The sequence below is a fragment of the Pristiophorus japonicus genome, chromosome 3 (genome assembly GCF_044704955.1).
Source record: "Pristiophorus japonicus isolate sPriJap1 chromosome 3, sPriJap1.hap1, whole genome shotgun sequence".
NCBI lineage: Eukaryota > Metazoa > Chordata > Chondrichthyes > Pristiophoridae > Pristiophorus > Pristiophorus japonicus.
The window spans coordinates 248,673,120-248,690,490 of record NC_091979.1 but is presented as its reverse complement, the minus strand read 5'-3'; the positions used below and the strand labels follow the sequence as shown (position 1 = coordinate 248,690,490).

Sequence of the window (17,371 nt, the reverse complement as noted above, 5' to 3'; positions counted from 1 at the left end):
TTGATCCAGTCTTTCTTGATAGGTCAGTCCCGCCATCCCGGGCATCAGTCTGGTGAACCTTCGCTGCACTCCCTCAATAGCAAGAATGTCCTTACTCAAGTTAGGAGACCAAAACTGTACACAATACTCCAGGTGTGGCCTCACCAAGGCCCTGTACAACTGTAGTAACACCTCCCTGCCCCTGTACTCAAATCCCCTCGCTATGAAGGCCAACATGTCATTTGCTTTCTTAACCGCCTGCTGTACCTGCATGCCAACCTTCAATGACTGATGTACCATAACACCCAGGTCTCGTTGCACTCCCCTTTTCCTAATCTGTCACCATTCAGATAATAGTCTGTCTCTCTGTTTTTACCACCAAAGTGGATAACCTCACATTTATCCACATTATACTTCATCTGCCATGCATTGGCCCACTCACCTAACCAAGTCACTCTGCAGCCTCATAGCATCCTCCTCGCAGCTCACACTGCCACCCAACTTAGTGTTATCCGCAAATTTGGAGATACTACATTTAATCCCCTTGTCTAAATCACTAATGTACAATGTAAACAGCTGGGGCCCCAGCACAGAACCTTGCGGTACCCCACTAGTCACTGCCTGCCATTCTGAAAAGCACCCATTTACTCCTACTCTTTGCTTCCTGTCTGCCAACCAGTTCTCAATCCACGTCAGCACACTACCCACAATCCCATGTGCTTTAACTTTGCACAATAATCTCTTGTGTGAAAGCCTTCTGGAAGTCCAAATACACATCAACTGGTTCTCCCTCGTCCACTCTACTGGAAACATCCTCAAAAAATTCCAGAAGATTTGTCGAGAATGATTTCCCTTTCACAAATCCATGCTGACTTGGACCTATCATGTCATCTCTTTCCAAATGTGCTGCTATGACATCCTTAATAATTGATTCCATCATTTTACCCACTACCGATGTCAGGCTGACCGGTCTATAATTCCCTGTTTTCTCTCTCCCTCCTTTTTTAAAAAGTGGGGTTACATTGGCTACTCTCCACTCCACAGGAACTGATCCAGAGTCAATGGAATGTTGGAAAATGACGGTCAATGCATCCGCTATTTCCAAGGCCACCTCCTTAAGTACTCTGGGATGGAGACCATCAGGCCCTGGGATTTATCGGCCTTCAATCCCATCAATTTCCCCAACACAATTTCCCGACTAATAAGGATTTCACTCAGTTCCTCCTTCTTACTAGACCCTCTGATCCCTTTTATATCCGGAAGGTTGTTTGTGTCCTCCTTAGCTTAAAGCAACAAGTGCAGAAACCATATAACTGATTAGTCTCAGGTCTTATCCTCAAATATCTCCCCCAGGGAGCAGTGGCTCCTCGAGGAACAGCTCTGGTGGTTTTAGTCCTGCGGTGCCCATGTATGATATGAGCGTGTGTTGTGTGTGTGTGTGTGTGTGTGCGGAGCTCCTTCACGGCAAACCAGCCAAAGGTGGGCAGAGGAAACGTTACAAGGACACCCTGAAAGCCTCCCTGAAAAAGTGCAACATCCCCACCCGACACCTGGGAGTCCCTGACCAAAGACCGCCCTAAGTGGAGGAAGTGCATGCGGGAGGGCGCTGAGCAACTCAAGTCTTGTCGCCGAGAGCATGCAGAAATCAAGCACAGGCAACGGAATGAGCATGCGGTAAACCAGTCCCACCCACCCTTTCCCTCAATGACTATCTGTCCCACCTGTGACAGGGACTGTGGTTCTCGTATTGGACTGTTCAAATCACCTGAGGACTCATTTTTAAGAGTGAAAGCAAGTCTTCCTCGATTCCGAGGGACTGCCTATGATGCTGATGATGATAATGATATGGGAATGAATCCAGCTCATATTTTTATGGAATAAAACCGCTTGGCATATGCCTGGATATCGAGGCACAATGTGGCTCCCGTTCAGGCATTCATTGGCTCAAACAAAGGATCGCTGAATTGGCTGCAAACCAGTAAAATATCCTGCTCGGAGATGCAGCCACTTAGTAGGCCGATGGCATTGTACCTGATGTCTTTTCCTATCAGTGCATCAATCAAATTTTCTGCTCCAAATACTATAATGAAAGGGCAGCCTTGCATCAGGGAACTAAATTACCTGTATTACATTACTCACTCATCTATCCAGTTAATTATCGAGAATAAACCTCCGTGTTTTCTGGTTCTGTTAGTCCATTGTCTGTAACTTTAGGGCATGGGTGTGAGGCCTGTCCAGGTGGGAGAAACATTCACAATGGCAACTATTTTGTCAAGGCCTCAGGGGCCTGTGATTGGTCCTCTGGGCCCGGGGCTGATTGTCTCACCCACCTACCAGCAGCCATTGTTTAAGATCCATTTTTCGGAAAGCACAACCACATAGAAACCCCCATCACTGCTTTTGCTACCTCAAGTCCTGATTATTCCAATGATCTCCTGGCTGACGTCCCATATTCCATAAACTTCAGCTGATCCAAAACTCGGCTGCCTGTATCCTGACTTGAACCAAGTCCCGTTCACCCATCACCCCTGTGCTCGCTGACCTACATTGGCTCCCGGTCAGACAGTGCCTCAAATTTAAAATTCTCATTCTTGTGTCCAAACCCCTCCATGACCTCATCCCTCCCTATCTCTGTAACCTCCTCCAGCCCTACAACCCTTCGAGATCTCTGCACTCCTCCAATTCAGGCCCCTTGCGCATCCCTGATTTTCTTCATTCCACCACTGGCGGCCATGCCTTCAGCTGCCGAGCCCCGAAGCTCTGGAATTCCCTCCCTAAGGCTCCCCGCCTCTCTCTCCTCCTTTAAGACACTCTTTAAAATCTAACTCTTTGACCAAGCTTTTGGCCACCTGTCCTAATATCTCTTTATGTGGCTCAGTGTCAAATTTTGCGAGATAACGTTCCTGTGAAGCACCTTGGAACTTTTCACGATGTGAAAGGTGCTATATAAATGCAAGTTGAAATGTCTGTTGAACATGTGCACCAGCTGCCTTCTGGGAAGCTTTGCCTGTTAGGCCTCTGTGTCTACCACAGTAGTGGAAAGTCAGTAATTCTGCACTGGTCTCTGTGTGCGTTGACACGGATAAGGTCTGACCCACCATCATAACATAAGATTTCCATCCAAAGTAGGCTGGTATAGTGTGTGATATTTTTGCTCTATATCACAGAATAGTGTGCCATTAAAGCCGTTCCATAATATAACACTGTACCCTTGCTCCAGGATCTTTTTTGATATGGGCGACGCAGGCAAGGACTGCAGTTATTGCTCATCTCTCGTGCCCTTGGCAAGTGCTGGTGCTGGGCCATCTCCTTGAACCACTGCAGTCTGTGCAGTGACAGTGCTCCCACATCGATGTTAAGTAGCGAATTCCAGGATATTTAGTTGTGTCAGCTGTGGCTCAATGGGTAGCACACTTGCCTCTGAGTCAGAAGGCTGTGGATTCAAGTGCCACTCCAGCTTGAGCACAAAATCTAGGCACACACCCCCGATGCAGCACTGTTAAGAGGTGCTGCCTTTTGGGCGAAATGTTAAACCGAAGCCCCGTCTGCTCTCTTGGGTAAAAGATCCCATGGCACTATTTTGAAGAAGAGCAGGGGGAGTTATCCCCGGTGTCCTGAACAATATATATCCCTCACTCAACATAAGAAAAACAGATTATCTGGTCATTATCACATTGCTGTTTGTGGGAGCTTGCTGTGCGCAAGTTGGCTGCCACGTTTCCCACATTACAACAGTGACTACACTCCAAAAGCACTTCATTGTCTGAAAAGTGTTTTGAGACGTCGGGTGGTCGTGAATGGTGCTATATAAATGCAAGTCTTTCTTTTATTCTTTATATTGACCGAGCTTTAATGAAGGAATGGTGATAGATGCCCGAGTCAAGATGGTGTGCAACTTGGAGGAGCCGTTGCTGAACTTGTCCTTCTCAGCTGTGGAGTTTGTAGGGCGGAAGGGCCATCAAAATAACCTAATCTGCCCCATTTACACTTCTGGCATGGTTTCAGCAACAAAATTGAAGATGCAGTTATGTTTAAACAATATATAGAAATACATCCCTCGGGGACAAATGATTGAAAGCTGTGAATACCAAATCATAGGCAGTCCCTCGGAATTGAGGAAGACTTGCTTCCACTCCCAATGTGAGAGCCACAGGCTTGTCACAGGTGGGACAGACATTCGTCGGGGGAAGGGGGGGGGTGGGACTGATTTTCCGCACTCTCCTTCGGTTGCCCGCGCCTGACCTCTTCACGCTCGCAGCGTTGAGATTCAAAGAGCTCAACGCCCTCCCAGATGCACTTTCTCCACGTAGGGCGGTCTTTGGCCAGGGACTCCCAGGTGTCAGTGGTGATGTTGCACTTTACCAGGGAGGCTTTGAGGGTGTCCCTGTAATGTTTCCGCTGCCCACCTTTGGCTCGTTTGCCATGAAGGAACTCCGCATAGATCAATACCAAAGTCCAAGGATTGAAGCACCTATTTGCCTTTAAGGTATTTCAAAGCCAGCAAGGGATTCTCCTTTTTATTTTAAAACTCCTGCCTCGAACATAGGAACAGGAGGAGGCCATTCAGCCCCTCAAGCTCGTTTCGCCACTCAATGAGATCACAGCTGATCTGCGACCTAACTCCATATACTTGCCTTTGGACCACATCCCTTAATACCTTTGCTTAACAAAAATCTATCAATCTCCGACTTAAAACTAACAAGTGATCTAGCAACAATTGCCGTTTGCGGAAGAGAGTTCCAAACTTCTACCATCCTTTGTGCGTAGAAGTGTTTCCTAATTTCACTCCTGAAAGGCCTGGCTCTAATTTTTAGCCTATGCCCCCTGGTCCTAGACTCCCCAACCAGAGGAAATAGTTTCTGTCTATCTACCCTATCTGTTCCCCTTAATATCTTAAAAACTTCGATCAGATCATCCCTTAACTTTCTAAATTCTAGGGAATACAAGCCTAATTTGTGTAATCTCGCCTCGTAACTTAACTCTTGAAGTCTAGATATTATTCTGGTGTAAGAAATAAGAGTACTGGCTGCTACTAGGCGAATAACGTTTTCACTTGCATGAAAAAAAGTCTGATGAGAAAGGTTGAGGTCAAAGATTGGGAAAGATGATATAGGCCTGTTAACAAATTCCACTTCAACCACTGGCTATTGCGATCTTTCATGTAAGCGGTAGAGCATCTATAACAGCTCAGTCAGTGCTTTGTAGATCCACAAGCATTCACGTCACATATAACACTTTAATATTGTGGGCTGCTGCTAACGACTGAGGGTCGTTATTTCATACAAAGCGTTTTTTTTCTTGACCTTCTTGCCTGCGGATAAACAATGCAGTGGATAACCAGGCGAGAGTATAGGCTGTACATTAACATAGAAACAGGAGGAGGCCATTCAGCCCCTCGAGCTTGTCCCGCCATTCTATTAGATCATGGCTGATCTGTATCTTAACTCCAAATATCCACCTAGGTTCCATAACCCTTAATAGCCTTGCCTAACGAAAAACTATAAATCTCATTCTTGAAATTTTCAATTGACCCCTCGAGCTGCAACAGCCTCTTGGGGCGGAGGGAGTTCCAGACTGGCACCACGCTGTTTGTGAAGAAGTGCTTCCTGACGTCACTCCTGTACGGCCTAGCTCTAACTTTAAGGTTATGCCGCCATGCCCCCACACCCTCCCCACCATTGTTCTGTTCTTCTCCCACCAGAGGGAATGATTGAAAGTACCCAATGCGACATCCCTGTAGGAAAGCTCACCTCCTCGAGATGCACGATGAAGGTGACATTCTGTCCTGATTCAGCGGCCAGTCTGCCATTGCTGGTGACGAGGTGTAGGCCCCGCGGAGCCCTGCTGGAACACAGGTGCTGCTTGGCAGTGTACTGCTCTCTGACACCGTCAGTGCAATTGTTGGAGCCGACCTTTCTGTAACTGTATAAATTTGAAAACAGTGAATTAAAAAAGTTGTAACATTGCTACTGCTTTGCTGAAGTCTCGTGTGCACGGCACAGGTGTGAATATTTAACTGTGGTGATTAACTGCCTGGATAATGGTCTAAAAACTGGTCATTCACACAGCAGTTGTAGTGGAGGAGAGTTGGACTCCAATCTGGGCATCTAAGGGGAGGCTCGATAAATACATGAAGGAGAACGGAATGGAAGGTTACGCTGATAAAGTGGGAGGAGACTTATGTGAAGCATGGACACCAGCATGGACCAGTTGGGCCGAATGGCCTGTTTCGGTGCTGCACACTCTTGCGTAATTCTAACAGTGACTACACTCCAAAAGTACTTCGCTGGCTGTAAAGTGCTTTGAACATCCAGTGGTCATGAAAGGCGCTATATAAATCCAAGTCTTTTTTTCTTTCTGTGTACTTTTCCTTTCATATTAGAAATTGAAAGTTGGCGGCATGTCAGGAACCCTTGGAGATAACATAGAAATCTGTAGTTGACTCCAATGCTAAGAGCTTGGAGCTATAATCAAAGGCCTCAATCTAGATTGACCCCACATTCTGGGAACCTGGGGTTGATTCCATGCTGGGAACTTGACTCTGAATCCATGGTGGAAATGTGGGGTTGGTGCCAATGCTAGCAGCTTGGATTCATAACCCAAGGTAGTAATTTAGATTGACCCCTGTAATGTATTTGCTTCATGGGTTCTTTGCTTAAAAATTCATAGCAACACTATTGCTATTAAGAACTAGTTGGTTTATTAACAAAGGTTTAACAATCACACTACACATTACCAGTTCATCCACCGGGCTCACAACTGCATACCTCATCGTGGATCCCCAAACCCAACTGGCTGGGGTTTTATTGAGTCTTGTGAACATCACATGACTGGCTAAGCCACTCCCAACTCAACAGCTCTACAAACCTGTGAGCATACTCGCAGGTGCATACATTACAATCAGAAATCTGCCACTGTCTATAGGGTCACTGCCACCATCCTATGAGGTTGTATATATCCTCACACTCTATTACCATCATCAGCTTCCGTAAGCACATCTTTGTCCCCGAGGACAATGCCATCACATGACTGGCTTAGCCATTCACAATGCAGCAACTCGACAACTATTTTTGTAAAACCATGAATCAAATGCCCACTTATTAACGGGGGCAACTAAAATCGACAAATAAACAAATTAATTTTTTACCATAACTTAAATCAAATAAAAATTTGGTTGCCGGAGGTGATGATGCACTCCAGTCCCTCCGGTGCCCACCTCTCGCGGAAAGCCGTGAGCGTACCGGTGGACACCGCGTGCTCCATCTCCAGGGACACCCTGGCTCGAAGGTAACCATGGAAGAGAGGCAGTCAGTCGGGCTGAATGACCTCCTCAACCGCCCGCTGCCTGGACTGGTTAATGGCCACTTTGGCCAGGCCCAGGAACAGTCCTTCGAGGAGGCCTTCCAACCTGCCCGCTCCCCTCTGCACCGGGTGCCCAAAGATCAGGAGTGTGGGACAGAAGTGCAGCCAGAATTTGAGGAAATAATGGAAGAGGGGCTGCATTCACACACTGTACATAGAAGTGGAACATGGACTCTTCCACCAACAGCTCTACAAACCTCTGAGCTTACTCACAGGTTGCATACATTACAACCCCTCATGCTGGGAACCTGGGGCTGACTGCATGGTGGAAATTTGAAGTTGCCGCCAATGCTCAGAGCTTGGAGTCATAGCCCAAGGCATTCATTTGGATTGAGCCCACATGCTGGGAACCGGATGGGGGTGGGGGGAGGGGGGGATCCATGCTGGAAACCTGGGGTCAAACGCTAGTCTCGACTGACTATCCCCCATGGAGGCATTTGCGGTTCTAAACCAGCACGCTGCTCAAGAGGCTTTGTGGAAAGAAATCGCTTCGTCTCGGAGACAGATGGCAGAGAGGAAAATGTAATCTAAGGGAAAATGTCATCTAAGCTCCTTTCAACCAGCAGAGAGCAGCATCAATGGCCTGATGCTCTTGGAAAGTGCCTGGCGGATATCAGCGCAGTAGCAAGAAGGCAGCAGTGGCGGGGATTAAAGAGGGATAATCTAAATGTTCTCTCTACAAAGGCCATTTGGTATACTTTCAGCACAAGCCATTTAAAATAACAATAAAGATTTAAAAAAGGCACATATCCTTATAAATAATAAGGAGCTAAAATCAATCTAACTGTTCTCATCATTACATGTGTTTATTAATTTCCTGTAAATGTACGTGAGCATTCTAGGATTGTACGCAACCGGTCTTTATTGTCTTTTCTGTTGTCAACAAATGGGGAACGATATGCTCGTCATACGGCCACCTCCCAATTTGTGGCTAATTTTAATGCATGACCACTTCAATCCCTCCCACAGAATTAATAAACAGGTTTCAGCAAAGTGCCCCAAGCTTAGTAAAGGATTCGGTTTAGTGCCACAGAGTCCCTGCTGCTTCTGAAGTGCGCATACACCATTTTCTGGCTGTGTGACATTCTACAAATGCAGAACGCATCTACCCAGCGACCGACCTTGTTGTCTCAGTGAAGAGTTTAACGGAATAAAAAAACAAACAGTATCTAGGCCCGTGCATGAAGGATGGTCACTTGGACGAAGTGCTGCAACGCCATGTGACAAGTGACAATTCTGCCGCTGAATTCTTCAGCGGAAGAGGGGAGATCATTGGAAGCAACACTGAAAGAATTCCCTCTCCAGTTCGATTTCTCCAACTTCCATGCAATTCTCCTTCAACTGGGAAGTGGCGCAACCTCACCCTTGGTCTTTACCAGGGCCGCATTAAGGGCCTGATGGGCCTGGGGCAAACTGATCCCAATGGGCCGATAGTTATGTTTGTTCATGTTCATTACATTACATCTATGATTCTGATTCTGAGTATGGAAACATAGGCCGGTATATTCAACAATGAAAGCATATATTCTGTATCAAGTAGGTATATATTCTGGTTCTGGTAACATTGCAATACTAGATTCCTATATATCTATGTAAATTTCTCTCAATAACATGTGAAATAAAACAAGCTAGTACATATTCTGTTCTGTATATCGGTACATTAGTGTATATAGGTACTTCTGTATATCGGTACATTAGTGTATATAGGTACTTCTGTATATCGGTACATTAGTGTATATAGGTACTTCTGTATATCGGTACATTAGTGTATATAGGTACTTCTGTATATCGGTACATTAGTGTATATAGGTACTTCTGTATATCGGTACATTAGTGTATATAGGTACTTCTGTATATCGGTACATTAGTGTATATAGGTACTTCTGCATATCGGTATAAACAAGTGAATCTATTTTCCTCATTCTTGTTTTTTCTCTCTTATTGTTTAATCTATTCAGCCTATTTGGGAGGCCTTATATTTTTTTCCTACATTTATTTGGTGGGCCTGGGGCTGCAGCCCCATCCACCCCTGGTAATCCGCCCCTGGTCTTTACTACCCCTAGCTACTGTAAAGGCTGCTCTGCATTGGCTAAGGGAGGGCTTAGTAGGAATGAGTTAAGTTTTCCTCTCTCGAGTCCCGACCTGAGATGGAGTACTTTATAAAACAAGAAGATCTGTCCAAAGACTAAGCTGGGATCTGTGGAAGTCACCTCTGGAGGTTCTCATTTTGTTTGCCATTTAAACCCAGCAGGAACAGGAGCAGGAATGCAAATCAATGCCATTGAACGGGGACCCAATCAAACGTCAAACAATGCGTTGAACTAATCTCACCGCACTTGGGTTGGGAAGAATGGAGCAGCCTCCAGTCTTGAGTGGCGGTCAGGAATGGCCATACCTTGATCTCCATAAACATGAATGCAAAAGCTTGACATGCTCTAACCTTTCGCAGTCACACGGGCAAGCAACATCACAGAAAGTAAGTAAGTGTCGCAGCAGTATACTCACCCTGTGCTGTTGAAATAGCTCTGCCCCATGCTGCAGTCGTTCGCCACAGAAGACGGATTGTACCAGAAGGCCGGAAAGCACCTCCCATCAGAGTGACGTTCATATCCGTAATCACTGTTCCATTATGAAAAGCAGATAGAGAAATAGTTGTAACACTAAAATTATAATGAAACAGCACCTTCTCAAATATACTTTTCTGAATTCCACCACCATTAATAATTTAATTTATGATACTGGTAGAATCACAATATGCATTGCTTCAAGTTGTAGGTTAATGTCATTCCTACTTTTTTGTTAACTTTTTGCTTAGATCATAAAGTCATGATCTTAATAAAGTTGTATTCCAAATGACTAAATGAATTGTGGCATTAAAGTACTGAGCATTCCTTTCAAACAAAAACCTCTAAAACAAAGACAACAGGCCCAATTATCCTCAGGCGTCCACCTGCAGATTCTGTACAACAACAACTTGCAGTTATATAGCGCCTTTAACGTCGTAAAACGTCCTAAGGCGCTTCACAGGAACGTCATCAAACAAGCAGATATTAGGAGAGGTGACCAAAAGTTTTGTCGAAGAGATAGGTTTTAAGGAACGTCTTAAAAAAGGAGAGGCAGAGAGTTTTAGGGAGGGAATTCCAGAGCTTCGGGCCTAGGCAGCTGAAGGCACGGCCCCCAATGGTGGAGTGCGGGAAATCTGGGACACGCAAGAGGCCAGGCCAGAATCGGAAGGGGGGGAGGGGGGAGGGGCAGAGGCAGAGGGTAGTGAGGCTGGAGGAGGTTACAGAGCCAGGGAGGGTGTGGCCTTGGAGAGATTTGAAAACAAAGTAGGGAATTTTAAAAATCGAGGCATACCTAAAGTACACTGCGTCTATGAAGGGTGGCGTACACCCCAAATTCACTGGTCCATGCCATTTGCACAGCCCAGCCTCCTGGCAGTGGCTGCATTAAGAACGGGGCTGGGGAGGGGAGGAAGTGGGGGGGGTGCGGACACAGGCGCACTGCTGTTGAAAGGCCACACCCTGTGAGGATTTAACATTGACACTTGGTGCACAAAATGGAAACCCTTCTATTCTACTGCATCAATGCCCGTCACCTTCAGCAACACAAAATTTCCATGAAAAGTTTTTTTTAAAATGGAGTACGCAGTTTGAAAAACTGCTGGTGGGTTTTGTGATTTAAAAACATTTTTTTTTAACGGTTTTTGTTAAATTTTCCTCCCACACACTGATGGTGTCAATTTGCTTGAAAAATGTCAGACATTCACGTCGATTCTTCAAAAGTTTTAAAATAAGTAAAAGTTCTATTAACCGTGCCGGCTTAAAGAGTCCATTTGTGGAATTGTCTTGAGGTAAAATCAGTCAGTTACATCAGAAATGTGTAATGCCATCTGCTCAGCTTTCTCAGAGTAAGGATTAACCTGAACATGTTGATTAATCACCGTCAGGCTCAATGACCATCCAAGGGCATTGTTTAAAGCAGTGAGTAGATATCCTAAAATCACAGAGCTTAGTACGATGGAAGATAGCTGGTTTGGATTCTACACAGTTCAGCATTTGAGTGGAAAATGTAAGAATTCACTCGTGGGATAGGAAGAGTGTGCAAAAGAGGAAGAGAACGAGAGAAACACAGAACCTCTGAATAATTGTCACACCTCAGTTACTTGCTGTTTCGAAATAGTGCATGGGATCATTTATGCCCACTTTTGAGAACAGACAGGGGCTTGGTTCAACGTCTCACTTGAAAGATGACACCTCTGACAGTGCAGTGCTTCCTCAGCACTTGTACATCAGCCTAGACCTTTTTGTGCTCAAGTCCCTGGTGCGGGACTTGAAACCACAAGCTTCCGACTCAAAGGTGAGAGTGCTACCCACTGAGCCACGGCTGACACTGTCATTTATAGTTGAACAGTGTTCCAGTCTAGAAACCAAAGCAAGCGATCTCACCAAACAGGCAAAAAAACTTTTACTGTGGAAACTTAATGGACCATTCTAAAGAAGGATTGTTCCTGAAAGCACACGGTACATAAATAAGATCAAATCAGCCAAGTGAGCGAAGGAGCCAGCCACAAATGCTTTCAAGCTTGCAGGCTGAAAACACTTGAAATGTTATGCAAAGAAGATAGCGTGATTCAACTGCAGTGTTGTAAAGGGATGGTTTTAATGTCAAAGACAGATATTTGATTTAAATACTAGGTGTACCACTTCAGTTAGCTTAGCTGCAGCTTAACCTTACTGGATGTATAATGAAATTCCAGAGTTTTTAAATTACAGTATTATGTGCCTTCCACTGATCTCCCGTGAACAAGTTTGTTTGGTGGTTTGGTTCAAAACCTGGTTGCAGTGCTGTCTGGAGTCCCACCAGATAATGGGAAGCTTCAATGTCCCTTTTGAAAGACATTCCAATATATTTTGCAAAACTCACCTCATCCTGTCAGTAGACTGGCTTGTTTTCTAAGCCGGTCCATCAAAACTGTTTGGCACGGGGCACTGGGTGGTGCAGTGGTTGAAACATTAGCCTTTCACTTCTAGGATTTGAGTGCAACTTGAACCTAGACTGATGGGCTAAAAATCTCCTCTGGCTGCAAGGGCCCATTGTGAAACTAGTTTCGGCAGCCTCAGCCCAGTTAACTGGTACTAATTGGTTATGACAGATTTAAGGACAGTTTGCATGGAAAAAAAAAAGGCAAACTGGTGCAATAAAGTGTGGTGTTCGACACTGTTTGGGGTTAGATATTCCTCTTCATCCGGCTGTGTGTTAGAACTTGCTTGTGTGTCAGAGGTTGTGGCCGATTAGGATACATTAATATTGGAGATTAGTCGGGACAATGGGAGCAGCAAATAGACAGGATGGCCACATCCCATGTGAGGTGTGTTGTGTTCATACTCTATTTGTTTGTTACACGAACCATCACTAGACAGGCATTAGGATCCCGCGGGAGCTATTCACACACTGTTTTTTTTTTGGAAATTCGTAGCCAATCGTTCCAATTCTTTGTCAAATCACAAACGCCAGAGGTCACCTTGCACACGCCAAGGGTCACTCTGCGCCAATGCTCTTAGCCAAAAGGCCTAGAGCCACTGCACCGTTCCTGGAAGTACTGCAATACCAGGTTCATGCCATGGAGGTGGATGGGTCAGGTCCCCCACACACCTCCGTGGAGGTGGATGGGTCAAGCCACCCCACCCACCTCCTGTTTCCAAAAAAGCAAGCATATACCTTCCTGATCCAGGGAGAACCACCCGGAGGTCATGGTGGCTACTCCCCTGTCAGGTCAGTTACGCATGATCTTAGCCAAAAGGCTGAGAAGCTATTCACACACTGTTGTAAACATGCTGGTTCATGCTAGTTTGGGACACCATTTTGGGAGTTGCTATAAAGGACACAGTTAAGTTATCTTACTCCTGTTTCAGTTAGTCCGTTTATTTACAATGGAAGCCCCCAAGCAGTATCACATTAACTATCCGGGATTGTCTAGACCACCCTGTTCCTTTTATAATGTTAAGGCAGGATGTCAGGTTAAACTGATTAACAGTTAAACCATCAGGATTATGTCAAGTCTGGAGGTTTGGTGTGTAGAAACCTTACTTCAATACACATTCTGGGCATCATGTGATATGACTCACATTAAAAGGGGGAGGGTGGCTGGGGGGTTATAAAAGAGATATACATGTAGCAGCCTTCTTGTAGTTAGAGCTCATGGGATGGTCAGGAGTCCAACATCTGTGGAGGCCAAGCTTGATCACCTTGGGTCTGCAGGAAACCAGGTTGTATGACTGTTGTGTAACCGTAATAGTTATTATGCTATTGATGTCTGAGTAATAAACTTGTATTTGGACAATACGCTCGAGCCTGAATCACGAGGAATCATTTCATTGAGTTTAAGAGATTTCCTTACAATGTGCCATGCCTGATCTGGGAGTGCTTGATGTTGACACTGGGTGCTTGGAATGGAAAGACTAAGACAGCTGATCGCAAAAGGACTGAAAAAACTCTCCTCGGTTGAATCTAAATTCCACGAAACTGTTGAAAGAATGTCCTGTAATCTCAGTTTACATGGGCAATCAAAAACAGACAAACACTTGAGAGATTCTACTTCAAATTCTGGAAGCTCATCCTGTGTCCCCCACATTGTCCCGTCATTGGAGACTCCACCGATTATTTGCAACCCTTGGCCAAACCCTGTCGCTCCAGAACCTATACTTGCATTGGAGGCTGTTCAGAGAAGGTATGGGGATAGGTTGAGTAGGTTGGGCCTATACACATTGGAGTTCATAAGAATGAGAGGTGATCTTATTGAAACATAAGATAATGAGGGAGCTCGACAGGGTGGCTGCAGAGAGGATATTTCCACATAGGGGAAATTAAACTAGGATACATAGTCTTAGAATAAGGGGCCGCCCATTTAAAACTGAGATGAGGAGGAATTTCTTCTCTCAGAGGGTTGTAAATCCATGGAATACTCTGCCCCAGAGAGCTGTGGAGGCTGGGTCATTGAATATATTTAAGGCGGAGATAGACAGATTTTTGAGCGATAAGGGAATAAAGGGTTATGAGGAGCAGGCAGGGAAGTGGAGCTGAGTCCGTGATCAGATCAGCCATGATCTTATTAAATGACGGAGCAGGCTCGGGGGGACAAATGGCCAACTCCTGCTCCTATTTCTTATGTTCTTATGTAAAAGCCAATGTGAAGTAACACAGACCCCTCGTTTATTGTCCTTAGCTATGCTTCCCAGAGTGTGTCCCTTCCTATATTGTGCTTATGTTTCAGGCATGCCAGGGAGCAAAGGTCTACTAATCAGACAGGTAATGTGGTGAGCGTGACATTCTCCATTCCTGCTGTCCAGCCAGGCGATGCTTAACTGCCAGGTGCTGAAGATGTTTGTGTTTGGTTAACGAGAACTTGGGGATCTATTTGGATGCAATCCCATCCTTTAATAATACAAAATGGATAATGTTAGCAAAATGAAAAGGTGGACGCTTTAATTTACTGGATCTGTTGGAGATAACCTTGACACGAGTGCCTTACAGAGTATAAGAAGAGCCGAGGGCCCAGGGCCAGCCCACACTGCGATATGCGTGCGCATTAGGTTCCTGCAGCAGAGCAGGTCTCCAGTCGTTCTGGTTCAACCTTTGCCACTGGATAAAGGCCTAGCTCTGTCAAGACCGTGTGGTGGCTGATGTGCAACGGTCAACACACGTTAAAAAAATCCACCCACAGGCATCTTCCACCCCCTCAATTGGAGTTCAGGACTGGAATATCGGGTCCTTCATTGAAACATCTGTGAACTCTTGTGGAAGCAAGTCATCCTCGTTCGAGGGACCGCCTATGATGATGACAGAGTATAAGTCAATAAATTGGTGCTGCACCTGCCAACTGCTGCTTGAGCTCTTCAGTATAGTTTGTTAACTCTCTGGTCGTATAGTATTTAGTAGTTTGGTAACGTATTTTTATTTTTTGAAATATCAGAGCAAAATTGTTATGATTTTAAAAAAACGGGGCATGTGTTTCACGGAAGATAACATAAGAACTAGGAGCAGGAGTTGGCCATTTGGCCCCTCGAGCCTGCTCCGCAATCAATAAGCTCATGGCTGATCTTCAACCTCAATTCCACCTTCCCGCCCGATCCCCATATCCCTTAATATTCAAAAAAAAGAGTGGAAGCTAAAGGAACAGAAAGACCTGGAGAATGTGTGCTAATGAGGAAGTTGGTGCTCTCCCCTGGCCTAATGTGATGATCCCCCGCCCCCCCCGCCCCAGACCCTCCATCGAGAAAGTGAAGCAGAGGAAGATATTGGGCTTCAAGTGAGACATCAGGATTCATTTTGGATTGACAAACATGATGGGCTGAATGAATTACTTCTGTACTGGCAACTTCTATAGTCCAAGGTGATGGTGAATGCCACATCTGAACGTTTGCAGTCGGGGAAAGGGTAGCAGACAGTAACATTTTTGGAAGAGAGTTTGAGTGAAAGAGAAGTATATGGAATGATAGGCCAGAATTTTCCCCGCCCTCCGAGTGCGGGTTTGGAGGCAGCCCCGCTCAAAATAGCCTTGATTGGCAGCAGGTTGGGATCCTGCCCTGAACACACTTCCTTGTGAGTTTCTCAGCTGTCAGATCGGCATGCCGATCGCAAACCTGACACCAGGTGGTGGGCCAGTTCATCAATGTAATTAACAGTAGTATTTAAGAGGATTAAAAGCAGGCACTTACAATTTTACCATCTTTTTGTCAGGTTTCCCGTCCCTCTTGGAAATCGGCATGTAAGTGGAGTCGGGTTCTCAGTGACTCTCTATTGCTTTGGCAAGTTGACAGCTGCAGAAGTGGTATAAAAGCTACCATTTCACAGCTGTTCACTTTCCAATGTCAGAAGCTGAAGTCTTCAGGATATTGGAATGAAATTCTGAGCTGTATGCAGGTTGGAAGCCTTTGCAGTGAACTGTCTAATCACTGTCACCTCCTTGGAGCAACCTCTCTCACCACTGACAGATCGCTTATGTCATTTCAAACTCAGTTGTCATCTATTCCAGTTCCATCGGTGCCCTGGAAAAGGACTCACCTTGGTCCTCATAATCCCACCATGATCAGTCCCCAACACCAACATCACCAGGCACACCAGTATCACCAACAATAACAGCAACCTTCTCTGCAACCACCTGATGCTGCACAGGACACAGGCCATCAGCACCCGACCACATTGCTGCCCGGGACGCCAGGGATGGCCTCACCATGGTTACATTTACTTCACTTGATGCTGTACACTCTGGCTGCCACATGATGCGCCAGGTTAGTACCACCCCACACCAGCTCCATAAAACATCCCTGCATGGCTCAAGCCATTCCTTTCATACGCATCACCATTGTGCAGGGTATCCTTATGTCTGACCATTCACTGCGACTCACTAAGCCACTTCCAAAGGTGCACACAAATCTGACCAAGAAGGCAAAGTGTTCAAAATAAAGATTTCAATGTTTGACAACACATTAACAGATTCTCTATTGGAACATTGGCTGAAACCCAAGTGCTTACCCTTGCATACTGTTAATTGTTATGATTGGATGAGGGTGAGTGTGAGGGGTGGCGAGTGAGATGGGGAAGTGTTAATGTCAGTAGAGAGGCATGGGTGGAGGTACAAGGTCAGTTGGTGTGAGTAAGGAGGTGCAGGAGTAGGGTCGGGAAGGCAGAGGAAGGCTCACAATTGCATACCTCATCATGGACCCAACTGATGGGGATGTGATGAGTGGCACAGCAGGGTGAGGTTGAGTGTGGCTTTGTAGTAACGTTTCGTGATCTACTGAGATCATTGAAAGGTTTGTGCCACTGCAGCAAGGTCCTCCTGACGACATCCCTGCTTGTGCCCTCCTGTGCAATGTGCAACCAGGCTGCATTGGTCTCCTGGAGAGGTTTCTTCCATCCATTGGAAGGGAAGAGGACCTCCCTGCGTGCTGTGACTCCCTCCATAAGCATCTGGAGGGAGTCATGGGAGTGCCTGGGTGCAGCCGTGCACCTTTGTGTCAGTGCTTGT

General features: G+C 45.7%; 1 protein-coding gene and 1 pseudogene across 1 annotated transcript in view; both read right to left on the bottom strand.

Moving 5' to 3' along the window:
• Positions 1-17,371, bottom strand: part of LOC139255589 (VPS10 domain-containing receptor SorCS3-like) — a 450,963-nt gene that overhangs the window by 113,633 nt on the left and 319,959 nt on the right. Inside the window, exons 16-17 of the mRNA XM_070873959.1 lie at positions 9,847-9,960; positions 5,730-5,901 (exon numbers count right to left, since the gene is read on the bottom strand). Coding sequence (XP_070730060.1) covers positions 5,730-5,901; positions 9,847-9,960 — 286 coding nt within the window. The remainder of the gene's footprint in view (positions 1-5,729; positions 5,902-9,846; positions 9,961-17,371) is intronic.
• LOC139260544 (U2 spliceosomal RNA) lies at positions 12,919-13,157 on the bottom strand (annotated as a pseudogene).